The following is a 26,577-nucleotide window of genomic DNA, read 5'->3' as shown; positions in this document are numbered from 1 at the left end:
TTGCACAGTATACCAGCCATCTACAACTACTGACTCTCCCTCTGTAATTACACAATACAATATAAATAAAGGGAAGACATCACAATTGGTGGGAGCCTCTAACTAAATTAAAGTATCATTCAATGGCTTAGTTTGTAAAATAAGTGGAGAAACTGAAGCGTTGTAATGTGTAACTTGAGACTGAAGTGTGAATTTAGACCTTTACTACAAGTTAATCAATGCATACGTGTTGAACATAAATGTACTTGATGAAAACCTGCAATTAACTCACTCTTTACAGCAGATTGTCACTGCACGACAACATCAAAACCCTGTTGATTCCAAAATTTAATAGGGTAGAAATCTCTTCCAACCACTGAGATACAAAAGCTTAAATAGATTTAAGAACAGCTTATTCCCTGCTGTTATTAGACTTACAAATGGACTTTTCAAATTTTAAATTTAATGTTGATCTCACTCTGTGCACCTTTTTCTGCCGTCATAACATTATTCCTTGCTCTGTTCTATTACCCTAATGCACTTTGTATGATATGATCTGCCTGTCCAGTACACAAAACAAAACTTTTGACTGTACTTAGGTACATGTGACAATAATAAATCAAAATCAAAAAATGGTTCAGGGGAAAAACTAATATTTGGCAAGAAAATGTCTTAAGACTAATTAAACGTTAGCAAGCAAGTTGTTAAATTACCAACTAGTATTGTACTAAAATAATAGTATTTATAGTGATTTATATTAAAAAAAGGACACTGAATATGCCCTGGAGTACAACTGCAGGTAATTTACTTACAGGTACCAACATAAGCTGATTTTTTTTTAAACTGACTGACAAAATAAAGATTTTCATCTGTTCAGTTCTTACAATTCACTGTATTCATGAAAACATGAAGCTGGATTTTAAAATTCACAGTACTCGGAGATCAGAACTCTGGAAGCAATTGCATCCTGCTCCAGTAAAAATAGTAGGAAAATATGGAAAGTCAATCTATACCCAAGTTCACTGATGGTCTGAGCCAAATGGCACAGGACTACCAGAGTTCACCCAGGAAACATCTGAAAGATTTGCTTAATTTGCAAACTTAACTTGTAGAAATCCTGCTATTTTGTGACCATTCACTTCAAAAAGATCCCTCACTTCTGAAGACACCACTTGCAATACCAGTTCACAATGTATCTACATCAAAATTAGTAAGTTTACAAATCACAAAACATGAGTATTACTTTTATTTCTGATATGTAATTTCACTATTTTGGCCTTATTTTATAAAAATACCATTTGTAAGTGTTAATTAACTCTTATAGTATCTGTCTCGGTTTGCTTTCTCTTAACCCTGATAGACCCAGACTGCATCAGGTACAAGAGGCTCAGATTTCTTGAAACACAGTGATAGTTCAATGTACACTACTATCTGACGTCTGTGCATACTGTTCACACAAAACAATTCACAGTGTCCCTTCCCATAAACAAAATGATAGCAATCAGAGTGTACATTTTGCTCTACAGCGTAACAATTCAATGCATTTAAGCATTCAGGCGGCTTCTCTCTTTTTCATCACGTTATGATTCATCAACCTGAATTAATTTGTAATTTATAAGATTTAATCATGCATTGGACTGTCACAAACCACAAACAAACTTCACCAGTGAGTGGGCGATGAGGTCATTCTGACTATTTTTGGATTTCTTGTACCATTCACCATCCATGCTGTTCACTGTTCTGTGGCACACTATTTTGGATGCAGGCTGACAAGGAATTTGATAGTAAATATTTGATTTGTACTAGACTATGTATTCCATTCCAATGTAATAAATTAGAAAATATAACAAATCAGTCCTTTACAGTGAACAACGGGAACTCAAATAAAAAAGTTTCCTAGCAGCTAGAATTTGCAATCCTCCAGAGATAGAAGAAATCCAAGATAGATGCGAAATATGATTCACCTACTGACGAATGCCATGATTTGCTCCTGGAAATAATGGAAAAAGTTTATTAATAAAATATCAAACATAACCCAAGCCGGTTTTATAACATTTTGTTTAAAACAAAAAAAAATCCTTGAAGTGAGAGCACATGACCCTGCTCCCAGGTTTCTGTCAATGTAATTTTACAATAGCCACTAAGTTATGTAAAAGCAACATTGGCTGAAACAACTAACCCTTTTTTTAAACCTTTTAGTATTTATCATTCAAGTACTGACTAAATTAACAGAGTCCACAAGCAAATGCTTATTTTGATAACCCCCATGAAAATGCATTCTCCATTCTTCCTTGTTTCTAATGTCAAACCAATTTTAGCTGTCAATTCCTACCAATTGATAGACCAGTGGAAATCATTCGATATCCTAATGTGTGTTATTCCATAACTCTCATCCTTACAAATAATAAACTGATTACCTTAATAGGTACAAATGCATTTGTTGCCTGCAGACCAAGACTCCTCAGACAGACCAATGGTATACTTTTAGTTGAATATAATCTTTTCAGCAGGTCTATTGCAGCCATGACAGGGAGATTATGTCTCTGACGCTCTGTTTCAAATGCATTGAGGTGGTTGGTAGATCCTAGATAAACAGAGGAAACAATGGTTGATGATGGCAGTGGTTAAAATGCACAGCAGTCAACTCAATTCCACTAGTTAAATGGTGCTTAGATAAATAAGTTGTAAAGTATTATAAGTAAAAGTCTGAGGACAATATAGCAGATTATATCTAATTACCCTCTGGACAATTAGGGGTGGGCAATAAGTGCTGGCCTAGCCAGTGATACTCTCATTCCATCAAAGAATAAAAAACCCCCATGATATAGCTGGAAATTCAGCCTATAAGTAGTTGTTTTATTCTTTATAACTGCTTAAAAAAGCAGTTTGATGAATTACTCATTCAACTGAGGTGTTCAAAGCAGTAGTGGCTGATTATTTAGAGTATTAGAGAAGCACTGCACGAAAATAGACCCTTCGGTCCAACTCATCCATGCCCAACCAGATATTTTAACCCAATCTAGTCCCACCTACCAGCACTTGGCCCATAGCCCTCTAATCCCTTCCAGTTCATATTCCCATCCAGATACCTTTTAAATGTTGTAATTGTACCAGCCTCCACCACTTCCTCTGGCAGCTCATTCCATACATGCACCACCTTCTGCGTGAAAATGTTGCCCCTTAGGTGCCTTTTATATCTTTCCCCGCTCACCCTAAACCTATGGTCTCCAGTTCTTGACTCCCCCACCTCAGGGAAAAGACTTTGTCTATTTAACCGATCCATGCCCCTCATGATTTTATAAACCTCTATAAAGGTCACCCCTCAGCCTCCGACGCTCCAGGGAAAACAGCCCCAGCCTATCCAGCCTCTCCCTATAGCTCAAATCCTCTGGGAACATCCTGAAATCTTTTCTGAATGCTTTCAAGTTTCACAACATCCTTCTGACAGAAAAAAAAGGAAAGGATAGGAGATAGGCACCAGGTTAAAACGCTCAGACAGTTGATGCAGACACAATAGAGTCCACTTCCTGTTCAATTCTGAACTGCTGCAAGTCTCACCCCAACTGAGATAGATTAAAACACTACCAATATTCATGCTGTTATTCAAAGGCGAGGTTCAATTTTTGATCTGCACTGAGCTGGTATCAGTTCGAATACTGAAAATGGTATCAGTGTCCTTGGCTAGGATGTTGGAGATTTATAAAGAAAAAGCCAGCATTTCTGACAACTATCCACTGGCAGTGGGCAACGTTAATGGGGAGGAACATCAGGCACAAGATTATCTTAACTCTGGGAGTGTACAATGATGGTAGCCCGAGGTCAATTATTTCTAGCTTTTAAACACTGGTTCACCAGAATGCTGTATTTGGTCATAAATGCCTTGAGGAACACTGAGACAAAGCTATAATGCTTTCCTCAGCTAATCAGCCAGGTTTTGGGAGCAGAGTGAAGACATACCAATCACACAAATGTACCTCCGACCTCAGGAGGTTACCTGCTCACAATCAGCTTCACTTGGCAGATGAGTGGGTCAGAAATGGGAGTAAGTAGTCATAAATTATAGGAATGAGAACCCAAATGGGATATCCAGGATGAAAACTTGCAAAGTCTACACAGTGCATTAAAGTGAGAATTCTTAGTATGAGAACCTAGTGTTTTTTTTAAAAACCAGCCTTCATCACCAAAAATGACCCCATTTACAGTTAAACTAGCCAGAGACAAAGGTTGTCCTACCTAGGTCTTTGCCATTGTAGGCTGCCTCGCTGAGATGTTGAGAGAGACTAACAACATCCCCAAAACCCAGGTTGACTCCCTGCCCTGCTAATGGGTGAACTCTGTGTGCAGCATCCCTATAAAAGGAAGGAAATTACAAATTAAGAGAATATTTATTAAACAATGAAACAATTTTCCCTACCAAGTCACTAGTCGGAGGATCCAGTCATATCAAGACAACCAGATTTTACTTTCATCATTTCCAATCGAGAAAGGAAAATCAAAATATAAATACTCAGACCTTTCCACACACTATTTAAATTATGCAGAAAGTGCATGTTTATTTAGCAGGACAACGTCGTTGGATTTGTCACTTTGCATATTGAAGAGGGTTTTTATTCTCCCAACAAATAATGATATTATAAAAGCTAACTTATCAAAATTATTGAAGCCCACAAAAGGAGCTGAACTAACATTAGAATATCTCTGTACAGTTCTCAACCTGTAACAGCGAAAACAGATTAACTGTTTATTCATCTGAGTAGGCCTGGTGATGGTGCAGTTTCTTATTTTCAGAAAGTCGAGTGTTTTCTAACAACTTCAAAATCAGCCATGGTTCACTTGTACCTCTCTGGCCTGACAGACTTGTGGGTTCCTGTCTTAATCCAAATATGAGCATGAAAGTCTCAGTTAATATTCCAGCACAACAGTGACGGAATGATGCATTGCAGGAAGTATTATCTTTCTGATGAGACATGAAATAGATTTTCATCTTCATTCTCAAGTGAACCCAATGACACTTTTTATCCCAAAACAATATCCTTTCACTAAATCTTTGTCCACAACATATGGTTGTTTGAGGAAGCTTGCTGTTATCAAATTGGCTGTTCTGTTTCCTATATTACAGTAATGCCCATAGTTTTTAAAAAAATTCACTGGCTTCAATGCATACTGGCATGGCCTGAGGTAATGAAAAGATCTGAAATCCAATGATATTTTCATCTTTCAAAAGTAATTTAATTGATTGCGTACGTGTTGAGACACATTATATGAGTGCTTTATAAACCCAAGGCCCATTTAATCAGCCTTATATACACTAATATTGCTCCTTGCATCATAGAATTATATTAATTATTTAATCAGTTTCTACAATGACAATTTTGGCACTTGCAGCTCAAATAAAACTTAGAATGGTATAGCAAAGATAACTATTTGATCCATTGCATCTGTGCTCAGCAGAACTCCCATTCTTTCCTATGGATTCTCAAGTTAAACGGAGATACAATTTCCTGTGGAAGGTTACTGCTGAAGTTCCATTAACCTTTCAAACGGGGCATTCTCAAACCCTCAGTAAAACTTGAAGTTGGGTCAAAATTCTGGAATTCTCTCCCTAAGGGCACTGTGGATCAACCTACAGCACAGGAACTGCAGCAGTTTAAGGTGACAGCTCACCACCACCTTCTCAAGGACAGTAATAAATTTTAGTGAGTTTTGAGAAGATTTGTAGCTCACAGCAATAACAACAAAGACAGCAATAAATGCTGGCTCGCCAGCAACACTCACATACTACGAGTGAATTTAAAAAGAAACTCTTTTGAATTTTGTGAAAATTTGATTTTGAGACATGGTTTTTAAGACCATAAAATGTAGGAGCAGAAATAGGCCATTCAGCCCATTAGTTTGCTCCACTAACAATAGCATGCGTTTAAATTTGCACTGACCAATAGCAATTTACATTTAAATTGTGAAAATAGAGTTAATGTTCCTCAGAACTTCTGAAGGAGGGTCACTGAACTCAAAACATTAACTCTGTTTTCACTCCACAGGTGTGGCCAGACCTGCTGGGTCTCTCAGCAATACCTGTGTGTTTTGTTTAAGATCTCCAGCAACTGCAGTTCTTTGTTTTACATTTAAGTTATACTGTTTATATAGTAAGATAGCCTAAGGCACTTGACAAGAGCATTATCAAACACACAGTCATTTAAGGAGATTTCTTGAGGAGCTCTTTAAAAGGAGAGGGGCTGAAGGAGAAAATTCCAGAACCTAGGAAAGCTAAGTGTGTTTGCAAGGTCACATGAGAACACAATCATGGATGGAGCAGACATCTGCAGCATTCAACCTGCCTTGCTGTGAACAGTAAGATACAAGAATTCTCCAAAAGGCAGCTTCAGGTTTTTACTGTCCTGTCTAAAGGGCCACAGTGCAAGGATCAAATAGTTGCCTGCAGCATACAAAGGGACACCTCCCAATGATAATACCAGCACACAAGTTGGCTTCCCAGACTTTCGATCTCAGATGGGTCACAATGTAGGAGATAGGGATAGGGAATTGATCTTACCCAATGAGAGCAACACGTGGTCTAACATACTTCGTGGCATGACCCAATCCAAGTGGAAACATAGCCCTGCTTTTTGGGTCAATGTGAGCCACGCTTGGTGGCAGCTGACGTACCGATGTGCCAGATGGCATCAGGAACATTAAAGCTGTCTTTAACATAGAGCTTGCAGTGTCAACAAATTCAGAGTGATTCTCATTGCTCCACTACAAAACAGAAAGTCAAAATATCAATTAACATTTAAGTTTTGCAGAAATCAGAACTTTAGCACCATTTTATCACAAATCAAAATATCATATTGCAATTAGTACAAATAGAGTGTTTGTCTTAAATATTTATTCAATAATAGAGGTAAAGTCGCCATAGTTTCAGAGGACAATAGGGCTGCTCTTTCATTAAAAAGACAACTGATGCTGAGTTTAACCTGAGGGTTATCAAGCCTCAGATGCGAGAGAGGTCAAGAAGGTAGAGTCTACATGGTGACTTCAACTAATACAGGAATTGAACCCATGCTTTTGGCAACACTTTGCATCACAAACCAGCTGTCCAGCCAACTGAGCTAACCAACACCCAAGTTTATGAGCACCACCCTGGTGAACTACAATAAAACTGAACAGTTTTCTGCATAGTAAATTGCTGATTTTGTTACAGTGATGTAGCAGAGCCAAATGAAAGCCACACAAGGTATTCATGACTTCAGAAATTACTTCATAGTGTCGCCTATTAGCCAGAACTTCCAATTACATGTTCAAAGAATGTTCCAGGAAAGGCAAATCCAGTTTAGCAATAATGCTCACTAACTCCCCCTTGGGCAAGCAGCCCATCACACATGGACCCTACTGTCAGGACACAAGTGCTGGAGGCTGCCAATCTAGTAGAAACACACAGCAGCATGAGTAAATGAGCAAGTACAGAAAATGAAAAAAATTTAATTGTTTCAATCAAGTCTCCAGCTTGCTTTCATAGCAGAAGAATATTCACATCTGGGAGAACTCCAGGCAATACAGAAAAAATAAGCACACCTCCGCTGTAAAGCAGTAGGAAATGGGTTTGCAAAGCACAGCCTCACAGAAACCCACTTAATACATTAAATCTGATCACTTGATTTTTTAAAAAATTCACAGCAACAGAAGTTTCAATTTCTTTTCCCTCAATTTTCTAACCGGTCTTGAAAGAGAAATTTTGCTTTCAGATTCTCATTTCGGAGTCTTTACAGTAAATATTGACTTTTAAGTAATATATCTCAGAACTTAGGAACACGAGGATGTCTTTCAGTCCATTGAACCTTACAAAAGACCTAGTCGTTCAATATAATCACTGCTGATTAAACAATTCAATGCCTTCACCCATCCTATCACCTTACTCAATGGTCTAAGTATAAATAATTGCTGATGAATTGCTCATCATCCTGCGCTGTTTAATTGTTAAGTGAACAGCAAAACAGGCCGTCTTTAGAAATTACTTCATAGTGTCACCTATTAGCGAGAAATTCCAATTACGTGTTCAAAAACAGCTACTTACATATAAGATTTCAATTCTAAGTGCTTACATAAATAATTTAGATGTTGACTTACAGCTATGAAAAAAAAAGTAACAGCAGGAAGTTCGGCAGACAGCGTTCCTACTCACCAGCACTAATAATAAGACAGTTAGATAGGCATTAGAGCTCGACAACGTGCATTGGCATTCCAGAGTTAGCGCAAACAGCAAGTCTAATTTATTCTTTTCTCTCATGGATGAACATTGCCTGAACTCTGCATTGACCAATATCCAATGTGCAACATCCCAATTCAACTATGCACTTAGTAGCCCCATCTTCACATTTCACTTACAAAAGCTGAATTGATGGCATCCACAAATGTCTCTTCATCCATACTGAGCAGGTCAGATGCATGCTGGTGGGAAGTTGACCACACTAAGGAACTGAGATTATCAGACAGCTAGAGAGACAAAGTTCAAAGATTGCATTAGTCAGACCTAACCATTCTTATACAATGATATTAAAATGCACCCCACTCTTTGCCCAAAATTAGTCACTTACAGCTGGTAACAGCTCCTACAAGAATTGATTTGCAATGTCCATTATAAAGACCATGTCTTTTTATTTTCATGGTGTTTTTTTAAAACTGGGACTTAAATGAAGAACAAACTGTTTTAAAACTAGGGATTCGAAGGGTTGCTGCCTGCTATGAATGCAAGTAATTTTATACTTATTGTGAACACTGCTTGTACGACTGTGGGTTGGTTATAGCAATGGTTATAAGACGAACTGGAGCAAAAGGGCTGTGTACAAATGGAACTTTAGTTGGCAACAAGTAGCAGATTACTTTGTAGACTAGAGACCAGTTACAGGACAAACATCTTCTGCCTGCCAACAATTCTGTGATTAGTCCTCAAGTAAGTGAATAGCTTGCAGAGAAACCTTCAGATCAGCACCAGCTCAGCAACTCTCTGCAATAAAAGGCACTTTTGTTTTGAAGAAAACCTTTATCTTTCCTTCAGCTGTTGCTATAAGTTGTGACTTTTAAGTGAACCAGCCACCCCCTGCCTCTTACAAATCAGTGGAAGCATCCTAATGATCAGCAAAAGAATCATCTCACCAACCTTTGTGATCAGGAACCACTGAACTACTTTCCCAGTATTTCTCGCTGTCCATAACTTTTTTTGTGTGTACTGTGAACTCTGATTTATTCAAATACAAACAGAATAGAAAAGTAATCTAAGACATGACAGATGGTTAAGTGCAGCATGCTTTTAAGGAACAGGTGACTTTGGGTCCAAACATTCCCAAGTTCTCAACTACTGGCATTTCCTCGTCTTACATCTGGACCAGTTGGCCACTATAATGAGGAGTGAACAACTGCCATTATCCACGTAGCAGGTGATCAGCACAACTGTAGAAGGCAAACTAGATGGATCTGAACCTCTTTCTGTTCAGAAATCGTTTACACTGAAAGCATTGATTCGAACACTTAAAAATGAACTCACGATCAGAAGTAGTAGTTGAGGCAAATGGCATGGATGCATTGAAGGGAAAGTTAGATAAACACAAGAGGGAGAAAGGAATAAAAGGATAAGTTGATTCACCTCCTTGTAACCCCTTCATGTGAAACAAACAATAGTATTAACTTGTTAGGTCATGAACGGCTTCTGGGCTACAAATATGATATATTCAATGTTGTGTACTCATAAAAGGATTGTGCAATCATGAACATTTTAACCAAGGTCTCTGACTTAATGACAAACTTTTTAATACAATGGTTTCAGAGAATCTGCATCTTAGTTTAGAAAGTAAATTCAAATTGAAACTGAAGTGTACCGGAAGCATTGCAATTGGCCCAGTCACCAGAAACCTCTGCCAAGCCACATTGTTGTCAGTAGGCTAAAGATTTAAAAGAAAGAAAAAATTAGTTGGAAGCAATGACAATCTCACACATCATTCACAAATTAAATAGTTTTGCACAGACATCTGTCAATTGTTCGAGTACATTCTCAGTCATCTACTTACTTCAGCAAGACGAAGGGTAGCAACCACAGCAGACTGATCGTATTTCCACTGCATGGTCTGAATACCAGCAGACTTCCGCACCATTGAGTTTGGACCATCTGCACCAATCTATTTGGATGAAAGATATTATCTTTTCATGTAGTCAAGCTTAACTAATCAGAAAACAGTAATTACATCAACACCATGGATGTGATCAGTTACCATTCCCGCAACCCGGGTCCTCTAGTCCATATGTTTTAGATGACTTTTGACATTACATTATTGATACATCACAGGTAGATTTAATTTGGGGATAATTATGACAATTAATCAGTTTATTCAATGTGCACAATGAAATACAGTATGGATGTAGAAGAATATGTAGAACTTCAACTTCTTTCAGATTTTCAGACTGCAGACCAATGGTGTGCCACAAGGATCAGTGCTGGATCCATTGTTTTTTTGTGATTTGAATGTGAACATAGGAGGTATAGTTAGTAAGTCTGCAGATGACACCAAAATTGGAGGCTTAGTGGAGAGAGATGAAAGTTAACTCAGAGTACAACAGGATCTTGATCAGATGGTCTAATGGGCAGAGGAGTGGCAGATGGAGTTTAATTTAGATAAATGCAAGGTGCTACATTTTGGAAAGCCAAATCAGAGCAGGACATATACAGTTAATGGTAAGGTGCTGGGGAGTGTGGCTGAACAAAGAGACTTTGGAGTACAGGCTCATAGTTCCTTGAAAGTGAAGGTGCAGGTAGATAGGATAGTGAAGGCGGCATTTGGTATGCTTTCCTTTATTGGTCAGAGTATTGAGTATAGGATTGGAAGGTCATGTTGCAGCTGTACAGGACAGTGGTCAGGCCACTTTCGGAATATTGTGTGCAATTCTAGTCTTTCTCTCTTGGAAGCATGTTGTGAAACTTAAAAGGATTCAGAAAAGATTCATAAGGATGTGGACAGGGTTGGAGGATTTGAGCTAAAGGAAGAGGCTGAAAAGTCGGAGGCTGTTTTCCCTGGAGCGTCAAAGACTATATGGTGACCTTATAGCCATTTATAAAATCACGAGGGGCATGGATAAGGAAAATATACAAAGTCTTTTCCCCAGGGTGGGTGAATCCAGAACTCTAGGGCATTGGTTTAGGGTGAGAGAAGAAAAATTTAAAAGGGATCTAAGGGGCAACTTTTTCACATAGGGTGTATTGCATGCACAAAATGAGCTGCTGGAGGTAATAGGGGAAGCTGGTACAATTACAACATTTAAAAGCCATTTGGATGGGTATATGATTAGGAAGGGTTCGGAGAGATAAGGGCTAAGTGCTGGCAAATGGGACTAGATTAGGTTAGGATGTCTGGTCGGCATTGATGAGTCTGTTTCCATGCTGTACCATCCCTATAATTCTACTACATTCCCTGCCCGAAGGATATTGGAAATGGGAAAAGCTACATTGTTTCATGTGCGTGCATGTCTCTGCATGTGTTAGTGTGCGTGAGTTTAAAGGGGAATTAATTTTAATTAGTAGGGTTGTATGATGACAGTTCATAACTGTTTACCTGCAGCTAGAATCTAATTACTTGTAATAAATAGTGCTTTTTGTTGAGAACAAAAACCTGTTCCATATTTTCTATTAATTTGGGTCTAAAAGACAGGTAAAATTGAGAAAGAATACTTTTAAAAATCTTTAACTTTTATGATGACTCGAGGAATAGTGGGGATCAACTTCCAGCACACTATCCCAATGAGATATACTGCACCGCACACCTCCCTTCACTGCAAACCTTCCTGCTGCAAATCAATAAGAAATAACAATGCTGACCAAATATCAATAAAAAATAACCGCATAAGAATATGCAGTGGGATTGGTCATAAACTGTGTACCTTCAAGGTGATTTACACCTAAGACCTTAGCATGACTTTTCTCTTTACAGATTCTAGAGCCTCAAGCCCATTTTCTGAGCTTTATTACACGTAGACACCCTCAAGTTTCAAATGCAGTGTAATGGGTGAAAGCATCCTGCAGTCAGGCAAGTACACCATCTTTCATGGAACTCAACAGAAGGTCCCAGGATTAAAATGCAGGACTGTGTGGGACAGTGCCAGGGACATTACATCAGAGCTTCATGTCTCCAATCTTGGATGGGAGAAGAAAGCAAAGGAAACCTGGACAATTGGTCAGGTTTCATCTCTCAGAAAACATAAGCAGATGCCAAGTGAGAGTAGGATCAGAATCAGCTGGGATATCTGACCCAACATTGAGGATGACTGACAACGTATATAACGACCAGTCAAAGGCACCAGAAGGACTGCAGTGTACCCTGAAGTGTACTCTATAATGAAGTGACACCTCTAGTCAGGAAGGGAACAGGGTAAAAATTAAAAAGATGACATGTTCATCACATGCTGAGAGTTTGATTTCACTATTGCTTACCAGTACTGATGCCTGAAGTTTACTCCCATCAGCAAGTTCAATTTGCACCCATGGGTTCATATCAGGTGTTAGGCTTGGTTCTGGCCACGTATAGTTCACCACTTTGCTCCTGTATAATACATGCACCCTGTCTGAGGGGAAACAAAACACAAATCTATTTCATGGTTCTCTGCAGTTTCTGAATGGCCTGGACAGAGTGGATGTCAGGAAGATGTTTCCATTGGTAGGACAGGCTGGGACTGGAGGCCAGAGCCTTAGATAATGGGAAGACCTTTTAGAACAGAGATAAGAAGAGTGGTGGATCTACCAAATTCATTGCCACAGACTGTAGAGGCCTTGTCATTGAGTACATTTAATATTGAGATAGGTGGTCCTTGATTGTCAAGAGGATTAAGGGTTACGGGGAGAAGGCCAGAAAATGGGAATGAGAAACTGATCAACTATGATTGAATGGTGGGGTTGAATGGCTTAACTTCTGCTCCTTTCTCTTATGGTCTTATTTCACCACCTGCCACAGGTGTCCTTCATGTCCTATAGGAAGAATTCCTAAATTGCACCAAGTTCCACTCACTCCTAACCCCCATCCCTACTGATGTACACTGGCTCCAGGTTAAGAAACACCTCAATTTTACAAATTCACATTCTGGTTTTTAAATCTCTGACTCACTCCTCTGATATCTCCAAGCCTTTAAATGATACGTGTTTCTCCAAATTTGGCCACTTATTCAATCACTTTATCAATGACAACCATGCCTTCAGCTGCCTTGGCTAAGCTCTGGAATTCCCTCCCTTGCCTCTTTATTTCTCTTTTGGAAGAAGTTGGACAACCCTTTCAGATTTCTGTGCTCCTCCAATTCTGACCCTCTTGCACAGCCCTGATATTCATCACCATCACTGGCAAACTTTAATTAGCTGGACCCTAAGGTATGGCACGCCCTTTCATCAACTCTCTCTTTAAAGCAACTTCTTTAACCAAGTTTTTGATTGTATGCACTGTAGTTCAGTGTCACATTTTACTTGACAGCTTCCTGTGATGTGTATTGGGACTTTTTTTTTTAAACTGAACTGTGTTAAATGCACTGTATAAATGCAAATTATTGTTGCTAAAGAAGAGCAAAATTTCTTCCTGCTCCATCCTGCAGCAGCAAATCTTTATAGAGCAATGAAATCATGACTAGATCATCTAGTTCAGCACTGACTCAAAGTGACAGCAGTATGTTACATCAACAAGAAGCAATGCAAGAATCCACCAAGACTCCTTTGACTGTACCTGTCTTCCAAACAGCACATAGTGACTCTACACCACCTGGATTACAGCAGTTTAGTAATGTGCTCACCATCACTTTACAGAACCAGGGGGACTGAGATAAATGAGAAACCAGAGACTGGTAATACTGTGGAATTCACTACCATAGAAAATGGTTGAGGTCAAAACATTATGCGTTTTCAAGGAGGAGGTAGATATAGTTCTTGAGTCTAAAGGGATCTTGGGGAAGACAGGATTAGGGTATGTGCTCAACGATCAGCCAAGATCATACTGAATGACTGAGCAGGTTTGAGGCGTCAAATGGGCTTATACCCGTTCCTATGCTTCTCAAGTACAAATATAAAATGAGTGATAAATGCCAAACCCACTCTGCTTCCCTGAATGAATGCTTAAAAACTATTGTTATAGCCATTATAAAGTGCTAACCCTGCCTTTTTGTCAAAACAATGCTGATTTTTTTTAAAAACATTTCCAAGAGCCCAGATGGAGTCTCAGTTTAATATCTCATCTGAAAGACTGATGCTAAAGCAAGACACTAAGTGATAGGTTAAATTTAGGGAATCACCCTCAGTCAGCACCTTTAGAAGAAAAAGTGAACAAATCCAAATGGAAGTGAAATTACAAGGTCACACTTGATGCATTGCTTATACTTCATAGCACTGTAATTACCTCAGCACCCTGTTTTTAAAAGCATTCAGTAGCTTTTGAGAGATCAACACCTACCAGCAGCAGTCAGTTGTTTAGACAAAGCTGACAATATCACGTCATTCTCAACAATGAAGCCAATGTCCTCCAATAGGTTAGCTTTGTCAAATGTAATCATTGCATCTGAACATTCATCCCAAACCTGAGTAGAAAGCAAGTGAAGTTTAGAGACACAGTTCACTCTCGCTTATGCAACAGAACATGTTAAGAAGCTAACCAGTCAAGAAAGGATCCAGGAATACCAGTTTGTTCAGCCCAGCCTGTCAATTTGGTCATTCTATTGATCTGTTCTCATGGCTTGCCCCATCTTCCTAAACCATTTGAGGAATTAAAACATATCTTTTTCCTCTCACAAATGCTTGAAACTTAATGACACTGTGTACGAGGGGGGTAAGGTAGTTACTGTAAAAATGACGATCGGCTTGCATTCATCTTAGGATTACTTCATTTTACTCCCAGTTCATAAGTAACCAGAAAGGATTCCTACCTTTACCAATAAATCACTTTACAAACTTATAAAACCTTGATCAAGTCTCCATTTTGCCTTACCAATTTTCTATTTTCTTCCTTTAGCATACAAAGTTAGGTGATGAGATCAAACAAGGAGGATTTGTTCAATCACTTGGAAATGCCAACTATACTGTCCTTTCTTTCATTTCTCATATTAACAATCATCTTCTGAAGTCCCAAATTTTACAGTTCTACAGACAGCAAAACCTCATTCAACTGTTTACTCTTCACTTCAGCCAGGATGGTATATGTTAGAGATAAAGCAATTTATTACTGCTGAGCTGGACTGTGTGCGCGCTGGGGACGTCCATCATCAAGGCACAGTACACTGTGACAGTAGCAATGGTTTATCATTCATTTATCCAATCTCTCGTTCAGGGTTGCTCAGGCCAACTAAAAGTGGCTCATTCCCAAAGCCAAAATCAGGTAATAATAAACAGCTGATCCTAATCCCAACATTTTATTTTATTCATTCATGAATGTGGACATTGCTAGCAAGGCAGCATGTATCTTCCATATTCTTGTTAAGATGGTGGCAAGCTGCTTTCTTCAAAGGCTTCAGTCCATTTCTTGAATGTGACTACAGTTGTAAGAATACAGAAGGTGGTAGGTTGACAGGAAATGTTAATCCTGGAGTTCAGTTGCTAGTGGTGTACTGCAAGGATTGGTTTGGGGCCACTGCTGTTTGTCATTTTTTATAAATGACTTGAATGAGGGTGTAGAATGATGGGTTAGTAAGTTTGCGGATGCCACTCAGGTCGGTGGAGCTGTAGACAGTGCAGAAGGATGCTGCAGGTTACAAAGGGACATAGATAAGCTGCAGAGCTGGGCTGAGAGGTGAAAAATGGAGTTTAATGCAGAAAAAAGTGTGAAGTGATTCACTTTGGAATGAGTAACAGGAATACAGAGTACTGAGCTAATGGTAAGATTCTTGGTTGTGTGGATGAGCAGAGAGATCTCAATGTCCATGTGCATAGACCTCTGAAAGTTGCCAACCAGGTTGATAAGGTTGTTAAGACAATGTATGGTGTGTTAGCTTTTATTAGTAAAGGCATTGCGTATAAGAGCCATGAGTGCATGTTACAGCTGTACAAAACTCTGGTGCGACCACACTTGGAGCAATGTGTACAGTTCTGATCGTCACATTATAGGAAGGATGTGGAAGCATTGGAAAGGGCGCAGAGGGGATTTACCAGGATGTTGCCTAATATGGTGGGAATGTCTTATGAGGAAAGGCTGAGGGACTAGAGGCTGTTTTCGTTACAGAAGGTTGAGAGGTTACTTAATAGGGACATACAAGATGATAAGAGGATGAGATAGGGTGGACAGTAAGAGCCTTTAGATATAGGATAGATGTCAAAGATAGGTTCTTTACTCAGTAGTAAGGACATGGATACCCTGCCTGCAACAGTAGTAGACTCACCAACTTTAAGGGCATCTAAATGGTCATTGGATAAACATATGGATGATAATGGAATAGTGTAGGATAGATGGGCTTCAGGTTGGTTTCAAAGATCAGTGCAACATCAAAGGCCAAAGTGCACTGTAATGTTCATGTTCTATTTGGTGCAAGTACACCAAGAGCTGTTCACAAAGGAGCTCCTGGATTTTGGCCCAGCAGCGATGTAGTTCAAAGTCAGAACATGATGAAATTTGGGAAGTAAATTTGCTCAGTGGCATGCCCATGTATCTGCTGTCTCACCCTTCTAAATATAGAGGTCAAGAGTTTGGAAAGTGCTATCAGGGTGAATCATAGTGAGGTGTTGCAGCACAACATGTAAATACTGCTGCCACCTTATATTGTTGATGGAAGGAGTGAATATTGAAGGTGGTAGATAGGTTGCCAGTCAAATGGGCTGCTTTGCCCTGGATAGCATTCAGGTCGAGTCTTGTTGGTGCTGTACTCATGTAGACAAGTGGACAACATTCATTTACATCCCTGACTCTTGCTTTTTAGACAGAAAGGCTTCAGGAAGTTTGGTGTAAGGTCACTTATCAGAAATACTGCTCTTACAGCAATAGCACATGTGCGCGTCTGGTCTTGTTAAGCATCTGGCTGATAGTAATCCCTGAATTAGTGGGGGATTCAGCAATGGTAATATTATTTAACATCAAGGGGAGAAAATTGTTTCCTGGCATTGGGGGTTATGAATGTTTCCAGCCACTTCTCAGCCAAGACTGAATCTTGTCTAAATCTAGTTGCATGTGAGTATAAACAGTTTCAGTCTCAGAAGAGTTGCAATCAGTACAGACCAACCAGTGGCAACCATCTACACTTTGAACCTAATGATGGATAGGAAGTCATTGCTGCTTCAAAGATAGTACTTCCCTCGAACTCTAGCCAGAAAGTCCATAGAGGGTTCTTTAACCAGTGATACCTAACCAAAGTATCATGAGGAAGCCAGAGTAATTGCAATACTGCCAGTATTAGCCTGACTAAAAGTCTCTAGGCAAAAGTGAGAACTGCAGATGCTGGAGGTTAGAGTCGAGAGAGTGTGGTGCTGGAAAAGCACAGCAGGTCAGGCAGCATCTGAGAAGCAGGAAAATCAACATTTCTGGCAAAAATCCTGATGAATGGCTTTTGCCTGAACCGATTTTCCTGCTCCTCGGATGCTGCCTGACTGCTGTGCTTTTCCAACACCACATTCACATGACTAAAATTCCCAGTCTCTTTACAGGTACTGACGTTGCCTAACACCAACACCGGGAGGATTACATACCATGGCTTCATCATAGGCAGGAATTATGCAATAAGTACTTTCCTCCTGAATGCCATAAGGCTCAAGTCAGGATGATGATGGACTACTTTCCATTTGTTTGGATGAAAGCAGCTGCAAAAACACGCAAGAAGCACAACACTGTCCAAAACAAAGCAGCTCACTTGACTGGCAATTCCACTGCCATATGCACACTGGGGCAGCAAAGTATGCCATCAACAAGCTAGACTGTGTGATAACTCACCAACACTTCTCACAGGCCAGAGGTTGAACCATGAGCCTATGCCCTTTGTAAGTCTGCACCTCACTGGCCAAACTCTCGATCAGTATTGGAAACTGAACAAAAAAATAAATTGAGAAAATGAAATAAAATCGATAAAAATGCCATTGAAGCTTTACCTGCATTCTCTTGAATGGCTTGTATCTCATGTTGCATATATGATCCCAAACTCCCAAACCTAGGAAGGAAAATGTTGTAAACATAAAGCTGAAATAATGGAAGAGGTCCCTTTTTGGTATTTTGTTTTTGCGCATGCACACACTGCACAAGCGCTGATGGTCTTTTAGAATCTATGTCCCTTTACCTCAACGATCACAAATAGGAACTGAAAGAGCATTTTACTCTTTGTATCGAGGAATGGTTCCAAAACCACAAGTCACAATCTAAGTTGGTGTGACAGAAACAACAAAATGCATCACAACGAATAAAAATATCACATTAATCACGGACGTCATATTGCCCCATCAGTGGGAATTAACCAACCATAAGACAAACTCCTGAGGTTGGACATTTTGATTGGCTGTAGTGGCTCTAAGCAAGCGTGCTATGACAACTATATAGATACGTATTTAAATACAAAGACTTCCTAGAGCAGTGATAATAGCAGACAATAAGGATGTGATGACTGATAGCAGCCCATCCTCTAACAACCTGAGACTTTTATAGCAGGTTTTTAATTAATAGCACATTTTCATATATGATTAAAGGTTGATCTATAATTCGTGAACTTTAATAATTATACAATGAACTAGGCTGTTTTATTTCTACTGGGTTTTGTTTGGGGTAGAGTTAATTTTCAACAGTTAAAATGGATTCTGGAAATTAGTTGAGGAAGCACTACCATAGAAGCAGGTTGGCGAGACAGAATATTGAAGTACATCCTACAGCCACTTAAGGCAAGTAACACAAGAATAGCCAAATACAATGCTCGACAGCACAAATTAACTTTAGTGCAGCTATGCTACCTCGCCACAAATGACAACTGCAGTACAACATCAACTGAAATGAAAAGTATAAGGGCCCACTGAGACTTACGGCTTAGGAATGCTGCAGTGCCTGGAGTAAGTGCGCTCACTCGGTTACTATACAATTCTGGTAGCTGTCCATCTGCTTTCTTATTTCCAGCCTCCAAAAGCAGGATCTTTTTCTCCGTTAGATTTGGATCATAAGCTGCAGAGAAATAAAAATACTGTAATAGATATTAACTTGAATATTATTTGATATCATTATACAAGACAGTCATTGCTTAAAGATCATTCGCATGAACATTCAAAATGGTTAAAAGTGGAACTTTAAGCTCCTCAGGCCTGCAAAAACCATTTTATAGGATTGTGGCTGATCTGTTTGTTTCAAATTCCACATCCCAGTCTACCTCCCAATAACCTCTGAATTCCAAATCCATTTGCTTTTAAAAGTAGTAATCATGTCATTTTTACAACAGTTCCTGCATGGATCCAAAGACAAAATTGTTTCTTTCAGTGCTGTAAATCAACTAATTATAGAAATAGAAAATTAAGAGGATATATTTTGAACCAGACTCCTTTGTTACATAGTTCAGGCTTGCTATGACATTTACACACCGGGCAGTTGGAGACCTTACTCGAAAAACTACCTCTTTAATTTGAAAGCATTTGCACCATTTGACTTTGTAAAAATCATTATATTAGTCAGAAGAAGGCTGAAGCAGATTAAGAATCAAGTATGTATTGGAGAGAAGCACAGGTGGAAATTGTTAAACTCTCCTGAAAGTTTTCTGATTTTCTTTGGACTTTGGGGTGAAATTAGAGGACAGACCAATTGTAAATATTAGTATTTTATAACCAGGAAGAGGCTAAACCCACAGGTACTGGTCAGCAGTGAGAAAAGTTAGAGACACTTTAATTCATAGATTTGACAGCAAAATTAAAATCCATGAGATTAAATGGGCAGCTAGCAGCATGGTTACAAACAGAAAGCAGATTAGTGGTAATTTTTTTTAAAAAGCAGATTACAAACAAATATGCAGAGGTATTGCGAGGTCATCATTAATGCCTCTGCTCTTTTTGATGTATATCAGATATAACTTCAAAGTTTGCAGAGGTTAAAATATATAGAAATACTCTAAACAGCAAGATGGTCAGGAATAACTTTCAGGAGGACAGATCAGTGCAAAACGTTCAATGAAGAAAATTATGAGGAGAGGCAAGGTAAATTCAATAGTACAATAATAAACAGGATATAGGAATAGTAAGGTCTCATGATGAATAACAAGTTTATAAAGAGATTTGCAATTCTCTAGTGCCTTTCATAACTGAAAAATATTCCATAGAGCTTTGCATTTAAAGCATTTAGGAAGAATAGTCACTGTTGTAACATATTTAATAAGACAGTTGAAAAATGTGGTGCTGGAAAAACACAGCAGGCCAGACAGCATCCGAGGAGCAGGAGAATCGACGTTTCGGGCATAAGCCCTTCATTCCTGAAGAAGGGCTTATGTCCGAAACGTCAATTCTCCTGCTCCTCGGATGCTGCCTGGCCTGCTGCGTTTTTCCAGCACCACATTTTTCAACTCTGGTACTCCAGCATCTGCAGTTCTCACTTTCTCCTATTAAATAAGACAGCCTATTTGCACAAACAGCAGTACGAGTGACCAGATAACTTTTTTATGCTGATGGAAAGTAAACGTTGACTAGGATACTAGGGGGAGAACATTCCTACTCTTCAAATTACTGCCATAAGATTGTTTACATCCACTCAGATGATGTTTCATTTTAACATCTCTCGGGAATTCCAACAGTGTAGCACTCCCTTGATTCTCCACTAGAGGGTGGCAGTCTTTAATTGAACCCACAATATTGTGGCTCAGAGACAGAAGTATTTCCAACTGAGCCACAGAGAAACAGCATTTGAAGGCAAGGAATTTACCCTAAATCTCAAGAGACTTGTGGCTTCAACTGGAGTTTCATTCCATTCTTAAAGTGTGGTACCCAGAATGACGTCAAGGCCTTGGGAGGATACAGAAGAGATTCACTAAAATGGTAGTAGGCTTAAAGGAGCTCAGTTACGTCAAGAAATTTAGAGAACATTTCAATATAGAAATTCCAGAGGAAATCTCAAATGTCCAAACAATGAAAAAGTTTGAGACAGCAGATAAGGATAAATAAAGTGTCAGTCTAGATTGGCATATCTGGAGTGGGAGAAGGTGAGGACTGCAGATGCTGGAGATCAGAGCTGAAAAATGTGTTGCTGGAAAAGCACAGCAGGTCAGGCAGCATCCAAGAAGCAGGAGAATCGACGTTTCGGGAAGAAGGGCTTATGCCCGAAACGTCGATTCTCTTACTCCTTGGATGCTGCCTGATATCTGGAGTGGGGCTTGGACCTACAATGTTCAGGATCAGCACATTAAACAAAAAAAAAATCCGAAGAACCTTGGGTACAGAAAATCAGAAATTGCTGGAAAAGCTCAGCAGGTCAGGCAGCTTCTGTTGAGAGAAGACGGAGTTAGCATTTCAGTCCAGTAACTTTTCTTCTGGAATTGATTGTAGCTAGGAAAAGGTTGGTATTTAAGATAAACATTTGGGGGGGGGGGGGGGGGTGGAGGGAGTAACATGAGACATAAATTAGACAATTAGACAAAGGTCAGCCTGAGAGATTCAATTGCTGCTAATAGGGACCATTAGCAGCTGAAAATGGTAATAACCCAAGTGGCGACAAGACCTGATGTATGGAGTAGGAGTAAGGACATAGGAGAAGGTATTCTAACTCTAAAATTGGTGAACTCAATATCGAGTCCAGAAGGCTGCAGAGGTTCCCAAATGGAAAATGAGTTGCAGTTCTTCTAGCCTGCACTGAGCTTTGCAGAGTACTGCAGCAAGCTCAAGATAAAGTTGCTGGCCAGGTAACCTGGTTGTGTTGAAATGGCAGGCAACCAGAAGCTCAAGGTCATTTTTGCACACAGATTGCAGGTGTTCTGCAATGCAATTGCCAGTCTGCGCTTTGCACCCCCAATGTAGAGGCTGCTTTGTGAGCAATGAATAGACTAGGTTAAGTGAACTTAATGGGAAGATCGAGAGGAGTGTTGCTGAACAAAGAGACCGCAGGTTCATAATTCCTTGAGAGTAGAGTCACAGGTAAACAGGGTAGCAAAGGAGGCATTCGGTACAGTTGCCTATATTGGTCAGTGCATTGAGTATAAAAGTTGGAAGGTCATGTTGTGGCTGTCTCAGACACTGGTTCGGCCATTTGTAGAATACTGTGTTCAGCTCTACTCTTGAAAGGATATGGTGAAACTCGAAAGAGCTCAGAAAAGATTTACAAGGGTTGGAGGGTTTGAGCTATAGGGAGATGCTGAGGCTATTTTACCTCGAGCATCAGAGGCTGGGGGGTGACCTTATAGAAATTTGTAAAATCATGAAGAGCATGGATAGGGTGAAGTTCCAAGGTCTTTTCCCCAGAGTAGGGGAGTCCAAAATTAGTGGTCGCAGGTTTACGGTGAGAGGGGAAAAAATTTAAAACAGACTTAAGGGGCAATGTTTTCATACAGAGGGTGGTATGTGTATGAAATGAGCTGCCAGAGGTGGTGGTGAAGGCTGGTATAATTACAACATTTCAAAGACATCTAAATGGGTATATGAACAGGAAGGGTTTAGAGGAATATGGACAAAACACTAGCAGATTAATTTAGGATATCTTGTCAGCATGAAAGAGTTGGACCCCAGGTTCTGTTTCCATGCTCTACAGCTCTAGGACTCCAAGTTTCTTGTGGTGACACCCTGTTGGAAGTGGCTGAAATAGCAGCTTAATGATTCTTTAGATGTGGATGCTGATGGGATGGTAGGTGAGGACAAGGGAGACCTTATCTTAGTTGTGGGAGGGTTGAAAGCCAAAGTTCAGGAAATAAGTTGTATACTGAAGACCTGGTCAACAAACAGTATAGAATCCTCGGTTGGGAAAGAAGGTGGACATTTCAGAGGCCCCCCCTCATCAAAGTTGGCATCTTCAGAACAGACAGGACAGAGAAACTTGAAGAATGGAAGACAGTCTTTCTAGGAAGCTGGGTATGAGCATGTATACTCAAGGTATTTTGCAAGGTTTGTAGCTCAGGTTGAGGTTTAGGGTGTAGGTTTGCTCGCTGAGCGGTAGGTTTGATATCCAGATGTTTCATTACCTGGCTAGGTAACATTATCAGTGGCAACCTCCAAGTGAAGCAAAGCCATTGTCTTCTGCTTTCTATTTATATGTTTGCCCTGGATGGGGTTCCTGGGGCATGTGGTGATGTCATTTCCTGTTTGTTTTCAGAGAGGTTGATAGATGGTATCTAGATCTATGTGTTTGTTTATGGCATTGTGGTTGGAGTGCCAGGCCTCTAGGAATTCTCTGGCATGTCTTTGCTTAGCCTATCCCAGGATAGATGTGTTGTCCCAGTCAAAATGGTGGTTTTTTTCCTCCGTGTGTAGGGCTACGAGGGAGAGAGGGTCATGTCTTTTTGTGGCTAGCTGGTGTTAGTGTATTCTAGTGGCTAACTTTCTTCCTATTTGTCCCATGTAGTGTTTGTGGCAGTCCTTGCATGGAATTTTGTAGATGACGTTGGTTTTGTCCATGGGATGTACTGGGTCTTTTGAGTTTGTTAGTTTTTGTTTGAGAGTGTTGGTGGGTTTGTGTGCTACTAGGATTCTGAGGGGTCTTAGTAGTCTGGCTGTCATTTCAGAAACTTCTTTGATGTATGGTAAGGTGGTTAGGGTTTCTGGCTGTGTTTGGTCTGCTTGTCGTGGTTTGTTCTTGAGGAACCTGCGGACTGTATGTTTTTGAGTATCAGTTCTTCTTGAATACGTTGTATAGGTGGTTCTCGGTTTTCCAAAGTTCGTCTGTGCTGCAGTGTGAGGTGGCTCATTGGAATAGTGTTCTGATACAGCTTCGTTTGTGTGTGTTGGGATGGTTGCTGGTGCAGTTGAGTATTTGGTCAGTGTTTGTCGGTTTTCTGTACATGCAGGTTTGTAGTTCTCAGTTGTTCGTTCTTTCGACTATGACGTCCAGGAATGCGAGTTTGTTGTCGGTTTCTTCCTCCTTGGTGAACTTTATTCCTGTGAGGGTGTTGTTGATGATGTTAAATGTCTCTTCTATCTTGTTTCGTTTTGTGATGACAAAGGTGTCATCTACGTAGTGGACCCAGATTTTTTGGTTTGATGGTTGGTAGGGCTGTTTGTTCTAGTCCTTGCATTACCACTTCTGCTATGAATCCTGATAGTGGAGATCCCATGGATATGCCATTGGTTGGTTTGCACACAAACCCACCAACACTCTCAAACAAAAACTAACAAACTTAAAAGACCCAATACAACCCATGGACATAACCAACGTAGTCTACAAAATTCCATGCAAGGACTGCCACAAACACTACGTAGGACAAATGGGAAGAAAGTTAGCCACCAGGATACACGAACACCAGCTAGCCACAAAAAGACACGACCCTCTCTCCCTCGTAGCCCTACACATGGATGGAAAAAACCACCATTTTGACTGGGACAACACATCTATCCTAGGATAGGCTAAGCAAAGACATGCCAGAGAATTCCTAGAGGCCTGGCACTCCAACCACAATGCCATAAACAAACACATAGATCTAGATATCATCTATCAACCTCTCCGAAAACAAACAGGAAATGACATCACCACAAACCCCAGGAACCCCATCCAGGAGAAAGATGTAAATAGAAAGCAGGAGACAACAGCTTTGCTTCACTTGGAGGTTACTACTGATGATGTTACCTAGCAAGGTAATGAAACGTCTGGATATCAAACCTACAGCTCAGCAAGCAAACCTACACCCTAAATAGTCAAGGTAATTGAGAGTCAGTGGGTTTGTAGTTGATATTGACGACTTTATCTCTCCATGCTTCAGGCTCACTGCCTTTATTCCTGATGAAGTGCTTTTGCCCGAAATGTCGATTTCGAAGCCACTTGGATGCTGCCTGAACTGCTGTGCTCTTCGAGCACCACTAATCCAGAATCTGGTTTCCAGCATCTGCAGTCATTGTTTTTACCCCGATATTGACGACCAGCCTATCTGCAAAAATGGGACCAGAGATGTCAAGAAAGGGAAGCGAGGGGTCAGATGGATCAGGTGAAGGTGAGGACAGGGTGAAAATTGATGTGAAATTTATTAACTTATACAATTCCAGCCAAGAGAGGGAAGCAGCACCAATAGCATCACCAATGTACCAGAGAAAGAGTTGTGGGTTAGGGCCAGACTAGGCTTGGAACAAGGAATGCTCCACGTACCCCACGGAAACAGGCACATCTGGGTACCTATGGCCATGCCTTTGAGTTGAAGAAAGTAGCGGAGTTAAAAGGAGAAGCTGTTCAAAGTGGGGATGAGCTCAGCCAGGCAGAAGGTGGTGGTGGTGGCTGGGGACAGTTCAGACCTTATCTCCAGAAAACAGCAAGAGTGCCCTGAGACCAGCCTGATGGGAATGTATAAAGTAAAGGGGTTTCACATTCATGGCTGCAGCCCACGAACTGGAAACTCAGGGTGCCACAGTGGTTAGCATTGCTGCCTCACAGCGCCAGACACCCGGGTTCAATTCCCACCTCAGGCAACAGTCTGTGTGGAGTTTGCACATTCTCCGTGTGTCTGCGTGGGTTTCCTCCGGGTGCTCTAGTTTCCTCCCACTGCACAAAAATGTGCAGGTTAGGTAAATTGCCCGTAGTGTTAGGTGAAGGGGTAAATGTAGGGGAATGGGTTGCTCTTTGGAGGGTCAGTGTGGACTTGTTGGGTTGAAGTGCCTGTTTCCACACTGTAGGTAATCTAATCAAGAATCACAGAAGTGGGAAGAGACGGGACAAGGGGAGAAATAAAAATAGAGTCGAGATTGGGAGAGATGGGTTCGGTGGGGCAGGAGCAGGGAGGGTTTGCCCAGGCAGTTCTGTTTGTGGGTTTTGGGAAGGAAGTGGAAGTGGGCTGCATGGGGTTGGTGGGGGGGATTACGAGTCTGAAGGTAATTGGGCGAGATCACCCGATGAAATGAGATGAGTGGCTGGTATTAACACAATTCTGAACATTCCTGAAGAAGGGCTCACGCCTGAAACGTCGATTCTCCTGCTCCTCGGATGCTACCTGACCTGCTGTGCTTTTCCAGCAATACACTCTGATCTAAATCATCCAGCATAGAGAGGTCCCCGGGGATGGGACCTGGAGACCACCCACCCCCCCCCGCCTCCCCGGGGATGGGACCTGGAGACCACCCACCCCCCCCCCCCCGCCTCCCCGGGGATGGGACCTGGAGACCACCCACACTCCCCGGGGATGGGACCTGGAGACCACCCACACTCCCCGGGGATGGGACCTGGAGACCACCCACACTCCCCGGGGATGGGACCTGGAGACCACCCACACCCCCCGCCTCCCCGGGGCCTACCTAGAGCACAGGCCATAGCGGTGCCAACCATCCCGCCGCCCGAGATAACCACATCGTAGAACTCGGGAGGGCCGCTCTCCTGCTCGGAGGAACATCCCCTCCTGCCGCGGGGACCGCTCGGCAGGAGCCAGGCCAGTCCCTGGGGGCGGAGGCCACTCGTCAACCTCGCTCCTCTCCACAGACTCATGGCACGTGCGGCACGGACTTCATAACTGACCAACGGTCACCTTCCAACCAGTGGGGCAAGATGGCGCTGCAGG

General features: G+C 40.9%; 1 protein-coding gene across 1 annotated transcript; it reads right to left on the bottom strand.

Moving 5' to 3' along the window:
* Positions 1-1,210: 1,210 nt before the first annotated feature.
* On the bottom strand, positions 1,211-26,577 carry coq6 (coenzyme Q6 monooxygenase). The gene is made up of 12 exons (XM_072568192.1): positions 26,318-26,577; positions 18,960-19,094; positions 18,044-18,102; positions 14,436-14,559; positions 12,446-12,576; positions 10,035-10,142; positions 9,846-9,908; positions 8,359-8,466; positions 6,530-6,732; positions 4,213-4,328; positions 2,397-2,563; positions 1,211-1,969 (listed from the first exon to the last, which is right to left on the bottom strand). Exons 1-12 carry the CDS (start codon positions 26,502-26,504, stop codon positions 1,940-1,942), a joined length of 1,431 nt encoding a protein of 476 aa, XP_072424293.1. The 5' UTR covers positions 26,505-26,577; the 3' UTR covers positions 1,211-1,939.

Source organism: Chiloscyllium punctatum, chromosome 4 (assembly GCF_047496795.1).
Source record: "Chiloscyllium punctatum isolate Juve2018m chromosome 4, sChiPun1.3, whole genome shotgun sequence".
Taxonomy (NCBI): domain Eukaryota; kingdom Metazoa; phylum Chordata; class Chondrichthyes; order Orectolobiformes; family Hemiscylliidae; genus Chiloscyllium; species Chiloscyllium punctatum.
The sequence above is the reverse complement of the archived record's forward strand: the minus strand, read 5'-3'. Positions and strand labels throughout refer to the sequence as shown.